This window comes from Chaetodon trifascialis, chromosome 1, assembly GCF_039877785.1.
Source record: "Chaetodon trifascialis isolate fChaTrf1 chromosome 1, fChaTrf1.hap1, whole genome shotgun sequence".
In the NCBI taxonomy this organism is placed as follows: domain Eukaryota; kingdom Metazoa; phylum Chordata; class Actinopteri; order Chaetodontiformes; family Chaetodontidae; genus Chaetodon; species Chaetodon trifascialis.
This window is the reverse complement of record NC_092056.1, coordinates 4491795-4504605: the sequence shown is the minus strand read 5'-3', so window position 1 is coordinate 4504605 and position 12811 is coordinate 4491795. Positions and strand designations below refer to the sequence as shown.

The following is a 12811-nucleotide window of genomic DNA, read 5'->3' as shown; positions in this document are numbered from 1 at the left end:
AAAATCAGCAAAAATCACAATCACACACTGTGAATTAGTTATTCTGTCATCACTTGTTTCTTTAATAAAGGAACTTAAAGGCACTTAACTATGAAAACAATAATAATCACATTTAGCTTAATTATATCATACTACAGGGGCGGCACGGTGGCGGCATGGTGGAGCAGCAGGTAGTGCGCGTGCCTCACAGCAAGAAGGTTGCCAGTTCAATCCCCGGGTCGGGCAGGGCCTTTCTGTGTGAAGGTTGCATGTTCTTCCTGTGCATGCGTGGGTTCTCTCCCGGCACTCCGGCTTCCTCCCACAGACCAAAAACATGCTCATTAGGTTGATTGGTGACTCTAAATCGGTGACTCTAAACTCTAAATTGCCCCTAGGTGTGAGTGTGAGTGTGAATGGTTGTGTGTATGTGCCCTGCGATCGGCTGGCGACCGGTCCAGGGTTGTACCCCGCCTCTCGCCCATTGACAGCAGAGATAGGCTGTGGCCCCCCTGCGACCCCGAAAGGGATAAGCGGCATAAAAAATGGATGGATGGATATTATACTACACACACACACACGCACGCACGCACACACATGCTTACTGAACACTCAGCCTTCTTGTTATGAAAGTGTCAATATGTAAATAGTCAATGATAATGATGTTTGCTTTTCTATCTTTTTTTTTTTTACTATTTGTAATTTTTATTGTTTTATAACTGCATTTTTTAAGCAAAGAATTACTGGGACAAAATTACATCTTCATTGTGTATATTGAATTAAATTCCATTATGTAAAGTAATATTGTTTCATCTGATTACTTAACTGTTGTTAAAGGCAGATTTTAACACCAGTGACATCAACACCATTCATTAACATCAGCTCAATTATAAATAAATAAACCTAATAAGTCATTGTCATACCCGGTTTCCCAGCTCCTCCTCCACTGACATAAACCTGAATTGCTCAGCTCGTGTTTTCGTTCAGAACCACATGACATACAGAGACCATGTAGAGCTGCTCTTATCCAGTGACAGACCCCCTCCTCCCAGTCTGTCACACCCATAAATCCCTGGGAGTTATTCTGGCTCTGGGGGTTTACCTGAGTGTGACCACGTCAGTCACGCTGTAGATTCTGGAGTAAAGCCTCACTGGCGCCATCTAAAGGCAAACTGCAGTCCTGCCTTCAAGTCACACCTTGAGTCACAACTGAAGGTGAAAAAACACACGAATTACAGCCGATGATTAGTAATGTAATTTTATTTTATGAATCAGGTAACAATAAAATATGTATAAGGTGCCAAAACTGTTGGAATTAAAGCAAAATGTGACAACTTACTAGTCATACTCAACTAAAAACAGTCCAAAGACAGTATATTTGATGTTTGACCTTATCAGCTTCATTGATTTTTATAAATATCTGCTTATTCTGAATCTGATGCAGCAACACTTTTCAAACAAGTTGGGACAGGAGCAACTAAAGACTGGGAAGTATCATGATTTGGTATGAAAGGGGCATCCTGGAAAGGCTCAGTCGTTCACAAGCGAGGATGGAGCGAGTATAAACAGAATTTATAGAAAGCAGCGTTGCAACAGACAGTGATTACCTTTTCTATAGAATACAGTGGTTCAAATGGGTGGATTCCCTTAAGCAGAATCAAAAAAACAAACAAAGAATTAATCAAAGAGGTTAAATAAGGTTAAGCACTTGGCTTGACAAAGCATGCCATTGCTATATTAAGACCTGACCAAGTTTAAGAGAGCAGTTGACAAAATAAAGGCAAGATCACTGCAGATTGTTTTAGGTATACAAGTTAATTAAATCAGAATCCACTGGATTAGTAACCAGACAACCATAACAGCTGCAGAACAATTTACCTGCAGAGATTTAATTTATACTGGACATACTTTATACCGACACATAGAAAAGGGCTGTGGTCATGATTCTAATTATCATGTTAGTAATAGTGTGCTCGCAACCTTTGGTCACTAAAGGTACAAGATAGGTCCAGGTAAGTACACAATAATGACCCCGGGTCACGAAAGGTTCAAGATGGGATCAAGCATGTGGATTACTGTTTTAGCTCAGCCTGCCAAAGACTTTGGCTGAAAATAAGCCTCTTCGTTAAGGTCACATGAATCAGTTATTACTTTGGACTCAGTTCAAGACGCTTGAGCTGTTGAAGAGCAGTCAGTGTCAGCCAAGAAATGGACACTGAATTACTCATCCGAGGCAGTCCTGAGAATATTACTTTTGTAAAGCACCTGTATTTATTTATTTCTCATATAAAATAAGTTCAGTTTTTGCAGGGCAGTGGTAGGATTTGGATTTTAGCATGGGGCAGAATCAGCAAATACAGACACATGAAGAAGAACTAGAGTTAGCCAGCATCCAGGACCTCTACAAGTCATTCATCATGGAGTGCCCGAGTGGATCTTTGTACCTGCACGAGTTCAAGAGGATGTTTGGAGTACAGAACGGGACACCTGAAGCACAGTACATGGATAGCATCTTCAGAGCATTTGACATGAATCATGTGAGTTACAAAGCTGCTTTGAAGTAAAATGTTTCACTCTTCATATCAAAGTCCAAGCAGTAATGTGTTCACTGATTTGTGTTCTTTTAAATATTATCGTTTTCATAATTATAGCCACGAATGTCTTGCAGCCAAGCACGCTGTCTTTGTAGGAGTTGCAATAATAATGTTTCTGTGTTTTCAGGACAACACAATGGATTTTATAGAGTACGTGGCTGCAATTAACCTTGTTCTGCGTGGAAAACTTGAAGATAAACTGCGGTGGTCTTTCAAAGTGTTTGACAGCGACAGCAACGGCCGTCTAGACAAAGATGAACTACGGAAGATTGTTACGGTAAAAAGTGTTGATTTCATAAAATCACAATGTCATAAATTGAATATGATCTTAAAATGTATACAGGTGTTTTTAATGCAAGCCGTTTGGCTAGGCGTACAGCTGTTTATGACAACCAATGGACACAAATACATATCTCATTCGACTCTTGGATATTTCTTGCGTTGAACTGAAGTTCTAGTCCAGTGTAAATGCATAAAAACTGTATTTTTTTATGGATGTCAGATGAGCACCGACACCCACCATCGTTTGTTCGGGAGGGGGACAAGCTGAGGGTTAGCCCCTCAAACCCTGATCTGGCCTCACTGAATGCAGCCAGGGACTGGCAGATGCGAGTCGACCTAGATCAGAGGCTCATTTTCCCTTCGGAGATCGCAACAACCACCCTGCGACCAGACCTCGTCCTCTGGTCAAAGTCCTGCCAGCTCGCTTATATCATAGAACTGACGGTTCCCTGGGAGGACGCCATCAAAGAAGCGTATGAGCGTAAGAAGCTGCGCTACTCCAACCTAGCAGCCGAGGCAGAGGACAGAGGCTGGAAGATTAGGGTGAACCCAGTGGAGGTGGGGTGTAGGGGCTTTGTAGCCAGCACAACAGCGAAGCTCCTTAGGGAGGTCGGAGTCAGGGGACAGATTCACAGACAAGCCATCAAAGAGCTGGCCAACATCGCCGAGAGGACAAGCCATTGGCTGTGGCTGAAGAGGAGTGACACCACCTGGGCTGCTAAGGCAAACAACTAAGCGTGGGACACACAACCAGGCTTGATCAACCTGTGGTGGGCCTGCCTCAGCAGAGGGTGTATTGTGATAAATGGCCAAAACACTCTGTGATGCTGAGGTACACAACTGACGATGTCTGGCTGGTAAAGCCTTATAGCAGCCATCTGCCAAGAACTCCCGAATTAAAAGTGGTGCAAACACTCGGGATTGGAACTTCTAGTCCTTTCAATGAACCTTGAACAATTTCAGCAATGTGGGCCAAGCAGATCTACATAACTACAAAATGTCAAGAAAGGAAATACTCTTGGACCAATTTTCCCTGTTAAACATAGAAAACTGAAAGCTAAACCTTCTGACTTCACGTTTCTCTCTTTTACCGAACTAAGACCCTCAGATCTTCAGAAGCAGGATTTTGGATTGAATCACGTTAAATTGTTCCTCCTTCAGAGGGGCTAACGTCAGCATGCTAACATGTTCACAATTAGAATGCTAAACTGCTGCTCTTTAGCAGATACAATGTTTACCATGTTCATCGTTTTAGTTTAGCATTTTAGTGCAATAACAAAGTACCTGACCATGAATGTCCATCCATCCATTGTCTATTCCCGACTATCCCTTTCGGGGTTGCAGGGGGGCTGGGGCCTATCCCAGCTGTCATTGGGCGAAAGGCGGGGTCCACCCTGAACCAGTCGCCAGCCGATTGCAGGGCAACATATACAGACAAACAACCACTCACACCTAAGGACAATTTAGAGTCACCAATTAACCTGATGAGCATGTTTTTGGTCTGTGGGAGGAAGCCGGAGTGCCTGGAGAGAGCCCACGCATGCACAGGAAGAACATACAAACTTCACACAGAGAGGCCCTGCCCGACCTGGGGATTGAACCGGCAACCTTCTTGCTGTGAGGCACGCGCACTACCTGCTGCTCCACCATGCCGCCACCATGAATATCTGAGCAAAATTTATTGGTAATCCATCCAATAGCTGTTGACAATACCATGAAAGTGGTGGACCGACACACCAACTGGCCAACTTACAGACTATCAGACCTACACTGCCATGCCTAGAATGACGTCACCAGCATGACTAAAAACCACAGTATTATCAGTCTGACATAAGATACAGTCTAATTGCTGGATTTATCTTTCAGATAATCTACAAGATAAAGAAAGGTTCCGTGTCTGCTGAAATGGGAACAGAAAACCTCACTGCTCAACAGGTGTGTGAGCGCATCTTTGAAGTGGTCGATGTGAACAGTGATGGTATGTTGACTGCACACTCAACTCCTCAAGAATATCCCTCATCCAAATATATTTCATTCATAGATAATCTCTCTGTGCTGCAGGTCATATTACACTGGATGAGTTCATCGAGGGGGCTCAGAAGAGTGAATGGCTACAGAGCTTCCTGCGACTTGATATCAATCCCAGCAGATGGGTCCATAGGTACCTGTGTGACAGGAAACTCATGAGTCCCAAAGATTCCTGAGGGGATTCAATATATTCAGACTCGCCTGCCAAATGGAAAAGAACCTGGCTGTGAACTTATGGGAAAAACAAATATTTCCACCAGCAGTGTGTGAGAAGACTCTTGCCTTCATTGTAGTGCAGTGGAAAGCCAGCACTGCAGTGACTCTTGTTTTATAAGATATGTGGTTTTAGCCGAAATTTGACATTATGTTTAGACAAAATCACATCATCTGTGGCCTCATGTTGTTTGTTTGTATGAATTATTTTATAAATAATTAAAAATCAAAAATATGTGTGAAAATATATGAGTTTTTTTATATAAGTAGTCCATGCAACTGGCTTCTTGTAGTAAATTGAAAAAAGTAAACTGATATAACAGAAGCTGAGACATCCTAAGTTTTGGACTAGATCTTCAAAATCTTAAAAAACCCTCAATCATGCTCTTCTCATAATCGCGCCCAATACAGTTCTTAGTTAGACCGTCTCTGACTGGTAAACAGTCATGTCTTTTAAACTCTTTTAAACCCATGTTTGTGATGCAAAGCTGAAGCCCAGGTCAACCTGATGACATCATCAGGGTCATTTTCTCAATTTTCTCACCATGATTTTTACTCTGGGATTTATTTTTACATTGTAGAATATCTTTTAATTAACCTCTGCTTCCATTGAATTATGGTGCAAACTGTACTTCCTGTGCAGTATCATGTTTATAATGCCACTGATTAATGTGATACAGTATTAAAGTGATCTATTTAATTATTTATCCCTTGCCTTCATTTTCATAGTAGTAATGCAGTAATGCAGTTCTACATTGATAGTGCGATTGTGCACATTACAGTAAGAGTGGACACTTGTTCTCATCCCTAGAGAAGTGATACAAGTTACCAACTTAAGTGACTCCACTATGTTATGCAGCATTTGAGGAATACACAATTCTAAGGCAGCATTCCAACTGTGGTGGGAATCTCATATAACCTCTCTGGACCAGTGTCATGCTAATGACGGCTTTCAATGCAATATGTAAGTCTGCTACTTTAAATAGTAACAAACGTGAAAGGATAATTAAACAAGGACAGAAATTGGCTCAGACAGTTATTTTTGATAAAATTTACAATCTTGTATTCACATCAAACCCTCATCTAAGGACCTCACATCATAGGTGGCCTGAATTATTGATTTCTTTTTTTTTTTTCTTCACTCAATGAAAACCAGCCTTTGCCTGTCAAACATAATAAGCCTGTGTGTGTGATTAAATTATGACTGTTATGACCAACAGCATAAAAGACAGATTAAGGAAATAAGTCACAAAGAGAATGACTATGGTGATATTAAAAGCTGTGACATGTAGGACTTAGAATTCCTTTGGCACCATCTAGTGGCCAGATCAGGAATGACACTGCAGCAGGAGGTTGGATTCCTGGGTTGGGCCTTTCTGTGTGAAGTTTGCACGTTCTTCCCGTGCATGCGTGGGTTCTCCCCGGGTACTCCGGCTTCCTCCCACAGACCAAAAACATGCTCATTAGGTTGATTGGTAACTCTAAATTGCCCCTAGGTGTGAGTGTGAGTGTGAATGGTTGTGTGCATGTGCCCTGCGATCGGCCGGCGACTGGTCCAGGGTGTACCCCGCCTCCCGCCCGTTGACAGCCAAGATAGGCTCCGGCCCCCCGCAACCCCGAAAGGGATAAGCTGCATAGAAAATGGATGGATGGATGGATGGATGAATGAGTACAGAGACTGCAGTATTTTTATTTTATGTGAGTGGAAACAAGCCCACACAGACATGAGGTGGACATTCAGGATTCATGCAGACAACTTTTTTATCAAGTTGACTGACAGCTGGACCCTAGACCTTTTTCCTGTGAAGCAACAGTGCTGACACTGGAGCCAACAGGGTGTCATGCAACGCACAATACTTAGTAGTACATTTAAAAAAAATAAAAAAGGGTTTTTTTCATTTAGTCATTTGGAAAAGTACTACTCTTATGTTGTAATAATGGAATTGAAATTCTGATTTGCTGTATTTGTCTTATTATGTACTGGAGTCATCGGTTGAATCTCTGAGATGGGAAGTATTCAGAGTTTCTTCATTTCACTTCCCTATCTCTCTGGTGTGTAGGGGGTTTGCAACACATTTTGAGCTTAACAGTTGAGTAGGCAGCCCTCGCTGCTCACACTCTCTCACTGCCTGAGAAGAGTGAGCAAGGACACTATCCACAAACATCTAGGCAAATATTTGGAGAAAATGGCCTCTGGACATGGTAAGCAACCTAATATGTACTTTAAATACTGTTAGAGATCTGTAATTATCGATGGGATGTTGACATATCTTTCTGTGGTACAGGAATATATAACATATGCAGTGTTTTTTATTGCTTGCATAACATCATACTCAAGGTAAGGAACTAGCAGTGGGGTATTGTGCCTTGAAAAAGGTTATCATATGTCCATCCATGAAATCATGGACTGATATGGACTATGTGGTTCCATAATTCCTCTTTCTAAGATAACTGATTGCATCACCAGTCATAACTCTGTGACATTACTGCACTGATTCTTCTGTTCCATTGTCAGTTCAGTGTGTTGCTCGTTCACACAGGACTTTCCAGTTCCACACAAAACCACTACAATTGGTTCTTCTGAGAGTACTTCATTGAGTTTTTAACCAAGAAGTAACAGCGCTTCTTTCCGTTGCTAGTGAGGGCTCATGTTTTGTCCGTAGCCTCAACATGTAGTTACAGTTCCATTTTACAATCCACCTTATTGTTCATTAATTGTCCAGTTAATGACCAAGAGTGCAAGTAGCCACCACATCACAAAGGTTCTAGCACTGATTTTTTACAAGAACATGCAAATGACTTTTGCATTTGAATTTTGCACTTTATGGTGTGACCGAGCAATAGCTGTGACAGTGATCAGAAAGTTGGATCAAATGTACCACAATATCATTCAGACTAATCCAACTGCCACATCCTGGTCTCTCAAAGATGGGATAAGTGCGAACAAAAGGATATTCTGGAAACACAAAGGTCTGTTCAAAGTTGGAGTTATTTAGATAACTTTACTCAGTTAAACTCAGACCCCTTGAAACTGGAGCACGGACTAAAGTGTGGTTTCGTTTTGCAAGGTTTGACAGACAGCTCTGTAAACTCTGCTTTTTGCCCAGATCTTACACATACTGTAAACCTATTCATTCATAACACAGGAAACATTTGGGAGGAGTGGGACCTGTCAGGACAGAAATTGAAGTCCCTTCCTCAGGATGTTCTGACACATGCTACAAGTGTGGATTTACAGAGGAACAAACTGAAACGGGTCACTGGTATCTCCCGATTCACCCACCTCAAGGAACTTAATCTCTCAAGGAACAAGATAATGGAGTTTTCTCAGGAAATGCACAACCTGCACACACTACAGACACTCTACATTAACCAGAACAACATCAGATCCATTCCAGAGGGAATCTTCCCACATCTTAGGAGGTTAAAATTGTTAAATATCAGTGCCAATCGCTTGGCCAAGCTTCCTTCAGATATAAACCAGTGCACCAGTATCACTCACTTGGACCTTTCCAAGAACTGCCTGCAAAACATTCAACCATTAGTTGGTCTCCCAAATTTGAAAGAGCTGTTTGTTGAGAAGAATCAGCTGACTGAGCTCCCGTCCCAGCTGTTCCAGAATGGCAGCTGTGAGCTCACAGTGTGCAAGGCGATGGGGAACCCGCTGAGGTGCCCACCAGAGGAGGTCTGTGCTGGAGGGGTCATGGACATCCTCAGCTACTTCCACCAAATGGAGGTGAACCCAAACACATGCAGTGCCTGGACAGTGAAGACCATGTTCCTGGGCTGCTCCATGGCAGGGAAGTCCACACTCTGTCGCAGCCTGAGGGAAGGGAAACCTGTGGCAGTGGCAGTGGAGGACCGGACTGAGGGAATTGAAATCAGTCAACTCTATGCACAGGAAGTCCGTTTCCTTTTTTGGGACTTTGCAGGGCAGGAGGAGTACTACCTGACACACCATGTCTTCATCACACCACGAGCCCTTGTCATCCTTACCATTGATTTATCCAGGTGAGATGATGTGACAATCCAAATGAATCATCTTTTAAAGCAGTGGTTTCCCTTAATGCTAGGATCATAGTACATGATTTTTGTGTCTTTCCAGATGGTTACTATGTCAAATTACATTACCAAGGTGTCTCAGTTCCTGCCATGACTTGGCCAAGAGACATGCCAAACAAACCTGACAATTTGTAACTGCCCTTCTTGATATGTAAAGCTCATTGGGTAGGAGATCCAGAGGAAGACTGTCAATAAACATGGCGTTGGAGCATTTCGTAACAGTTGTCAAACTAAGCAAGAGAAGATAAAAAAATTTCCGACCCTCGTAATCACTTTCCATCAGGTACCATCATCAGGCCAAACATTTTATTTGTTCAACATTTTGGTTTATGACCAAATATCTACTCAACTAACGCCATTAGCCTCATCTGTACTTTGTGTTTAGATGTTACCACACAAAAATGCTAAACTAATATGATGAAGATGGCAAACAAATGCTTAACATCAGCATGTTTGTGCTGCCTTCAGCCTTGTACCTTTCAGCACACGAGCATTCATATGTTAGGATTTAGCTCAAGGTGCCACTGTGCCTAACTACAGCGTCGCAGAGTCACTGCCATGGCTCTTAGTCTTGTTTCATACATTTGCACAAGTAATAAACACAAACACGATTGTGCACACTGGATTATCTTTTCAGGATTTTGAAATGAGTCTGTGATAACATTATTTGATTGTGCTTTTCAATCAGCTACAGCATTGTAGACCCACATTCTTTCAAAGACCAACTGTTCTTCTGGATAAACAACATACAGCTGCGTGTGCCAGACTCTGTGGTCCTGTTGGTGGGAACACACTGCGACCAGTGCAGAGACCAGGAGGAGGTGATGGAGAAGAAGAGAGACATAGAGGAAAAGGTCAAAACCATGTTGGCAAACAGGAGGATGATTTTACAACACCAGAAGAAAAATCTGGAAGAAAACAAAGACCTCTTTCTCTTTACAGACCAGCTGGATGAGCTGGACTCTCTTCTGGAATACAATTTGAAGGTACTGATTAACTGATGTCTGTAACACATAAAAGGTTAGGTATTATTTTACCTCTAAAAATTTGCTTTTTGATCATTTGTTTCTATGTGTGTATTGGGTTCTTGAACAACTTTCTCCTACAAATGCAATATTCCTGTGTAAATAAATGTTGTTAAATTCATTTGGAGTTTAATTCTTAAAATATCTTATTTCAAGAAAAGCACTATGAACCTTCCCTAGTGTAGGAACTGTACCACTGTATAAATGATCTTTTCTTACCTTGAGCTTTTCATATCTGCCCTTAACCTTCATTTCAGGTTCTGGATCTCATAACCATTGACTGCACACGGACAGAGGATATTGCAAAACTCAAGAGTCATATTTTGACATGCATTCAGTCAGACAGAGTGTTTCTTTGTTCGGAGAGCATCTTACCCAAAAGTTATGAAGAAGTTGAGCAAGCCATTTATACACTTGTTGCACTAGAAGAAGTTCCCCAACATGGTAAGCCAATTTTTAACCCCAACAATAGGATACCCTATTGAAAGGATTGTTGTTCTTAATGTTGGCTTTACGCCTTAATTGAAATGTGTTCTGTTTTCTGTATCAGGTATTATTCTACTTGATGAACTGAATGATTTAATTCTAAACCATGTTAAACTGAGCAAAGAGAGTCTCCACTCCATCTTGCGGTTCCTCTTACGATACCTGCATCGAATTGGTGTGATCATTTGGTACGAAGATATCAGTACACTCAGTGACAGAGTGTTTACCCAGCCTTCATTCCTCATCTCAATGTTCAAGGTCAGCAGCTGTTTTTTTTATTTCTATTAGAGAAAATATACCCATATACAGCAATTACAGAATCATAAAAGCATCTAAACTCTTTTTAGCCCTTAAAATGCATTTTTTTATGATTCACAAACCATATCTTCCCACCTTTTTCTGTAAATGCAGACCATTGTGAGACATGACCTGGTGCAGCAGCTGGAGGGGATCTCCAGAGACCTTCTCATGCAGGAGGGGGCTCTGGTGAAACAGAAGTTCACCTGGGTGGATGATTTGAGATGCAAAGGTATCCTACACAACGCAGCAATGCGCATTTTGGTGCGCAGAGAGTTGGAGAAAGTGGTCGAGGATGATGATGACTTGGTCAGAGAGGTGGTGGGAACCAAAAGGGAGGAAGGCATAATCCTCACCCTGTTGCAGCATTTTGAGGTCTGCCTCCCAGCTCTTGTCAGAAATCCACTGAACCCGCAAGCACCAGAGTTCATCCCTGGCGAGAAACAGTGGGAGTCAGCTGGGAAAACCAAAAGAGATCCGGATGGAGCCTGCCTCTTCCCCATCTACCTGAAGGACGACCTCATAGTGTGCCACAAGTGGGGTGAGGACAAACAAGATGACCTCAGTGTTCATGTGTACTTCCTCCCCGAGATTCCTCATGGCTTCTTCCACAGGTAGCGTAGGTTGGAACACTGACATTGTCAATATTGTCTATATTTTCATGCACAATTACAATTACAGCTGAAATTCATTATGCTTTTCATCAGGATACTACCCATCAGTCTGGTGGCTTGTGATAAAAAATGACATAACAGCATACCAATCTTTGTGCTTTGAAAAACATGATTTTAAGATGTTTTTCAATATTCTCGTCACCAACAAACTTCCATAAACTGCCTGTATCCACTGAATGTAACCAACAGAGTGATCATTGCGACATGCTCCTTATACCAGACGCACTGGGTGGGGAGACAGCAGTGTCTCCTCTGCTGTGGGAACAGACTGGCTCTGGTAAGACAGAGGAACAAAGATGGAGATCCATTCATAGAGATACGCTGCAGGAGACCTGAGAAGGACGAGGGTAAAAAATCTAGAATCGCTCTTTCGTGATGAGACCAAAAGCACTGCACGTCTACATCTACTGTTCTCGTCCCTTAGAGTTCCGCCAGTTGTGGGATCTGATCTTGGCGGTAATGTCCAAGTTGTTTGTGCTGTCCAGGCAGTGGCCCGGCCTGACTCAGCAGGTGCACACACCCTGTCCAGAGAGAGGCTGTCCACATTACTTCACCTGGAGGGACTTGCAGGAGCTCAACAACACTGACTTCTACAACCTGTAAGTGCTGCAACAGTTTGGTCATTCAAAGAACTTAAATGACACCACTGGGTTGAAGGTTTTTCCAGAATCCTATTAAACACTTCTTCCCATCTGCATCACAAAATATCACAACTGTGGAGAGAAAAACAACATATATATTTGACCCATTTCCATATAGTTGCAATCCATTCCTAATCCAAAAAAAAAGACTGCCTTGTGTATCAAACAAAGATGAGATGATCACACCCTTCATACTTTGTCTTTTTTCATCTGTTTTAACAGCGTGAAGGAAGATAAATTAGTTTGCCAGGGAGGCCATACACGACGGACAGAGCTGATTTTTCCAAAAGCCAAATGAGTGCCTGCGTCAATATGGACATGTAAGTGAAAGGGGAAAATACAAAAATGACGTGTGGTTTAAATTTATTGAATTGATGGGATTATCATTAAAATGTCTTATGAAAACAATTCACTCTCGTATCCTATTCCCTTTTCTTCTTATGTTGCCTTCAAGTGCTGTCAAAGATATCATTATTCTGAGTAGACCCCACATCAACACAACAACTGATGGAAATGCCACTTTTAAGGGTCTC

The 12811-nt window shown here is 42.1% G+C and overlaps 1 protein-coding gene across 2 annotated transcripts; it reads left to right on the top strand.

The window, feature by feature from the left end:
- Positions 1–7165: 7165 nt before the first annotated feature.
- Positions 7166–12679, top strand: LOC139330298 (malignant fibrous histiocytoma-amplified sequence 1 homolog). Of its 2 annotated transcripts, XM_070961141.1 has the most exons (9): positions 7166–7295; positions 8240–9104; positions 9844–10141; positions 10438–10624; positions 10731–10924; positions 11078–11577; positions 11827–11984; positions 12062–12236; positions 12501–12679. In XM_070961141.1, exons 1-9 carry the CDS (start codon positions 7280–7282, stop codon positions 12574–12576), a joined length of 2469 nt encoding a protein of 822 aa, XP_070817242.1. In that variant the 5' UTR covers positions 7166–7279; the 3' UTR covers positions 12577–12679. The 2 variants fall into 2 exon arrangements, 1 of the variants encoding a protein (XP_070817242.1); XR_011602130.1 differs by lacking the exon at positions 12501–12679 and having other exon boundaries at positions 11858–11984; positions 12062–12190.
- The last annotated feature ends 132 nt before the right edge of the window (positions 12680–12811 follow it).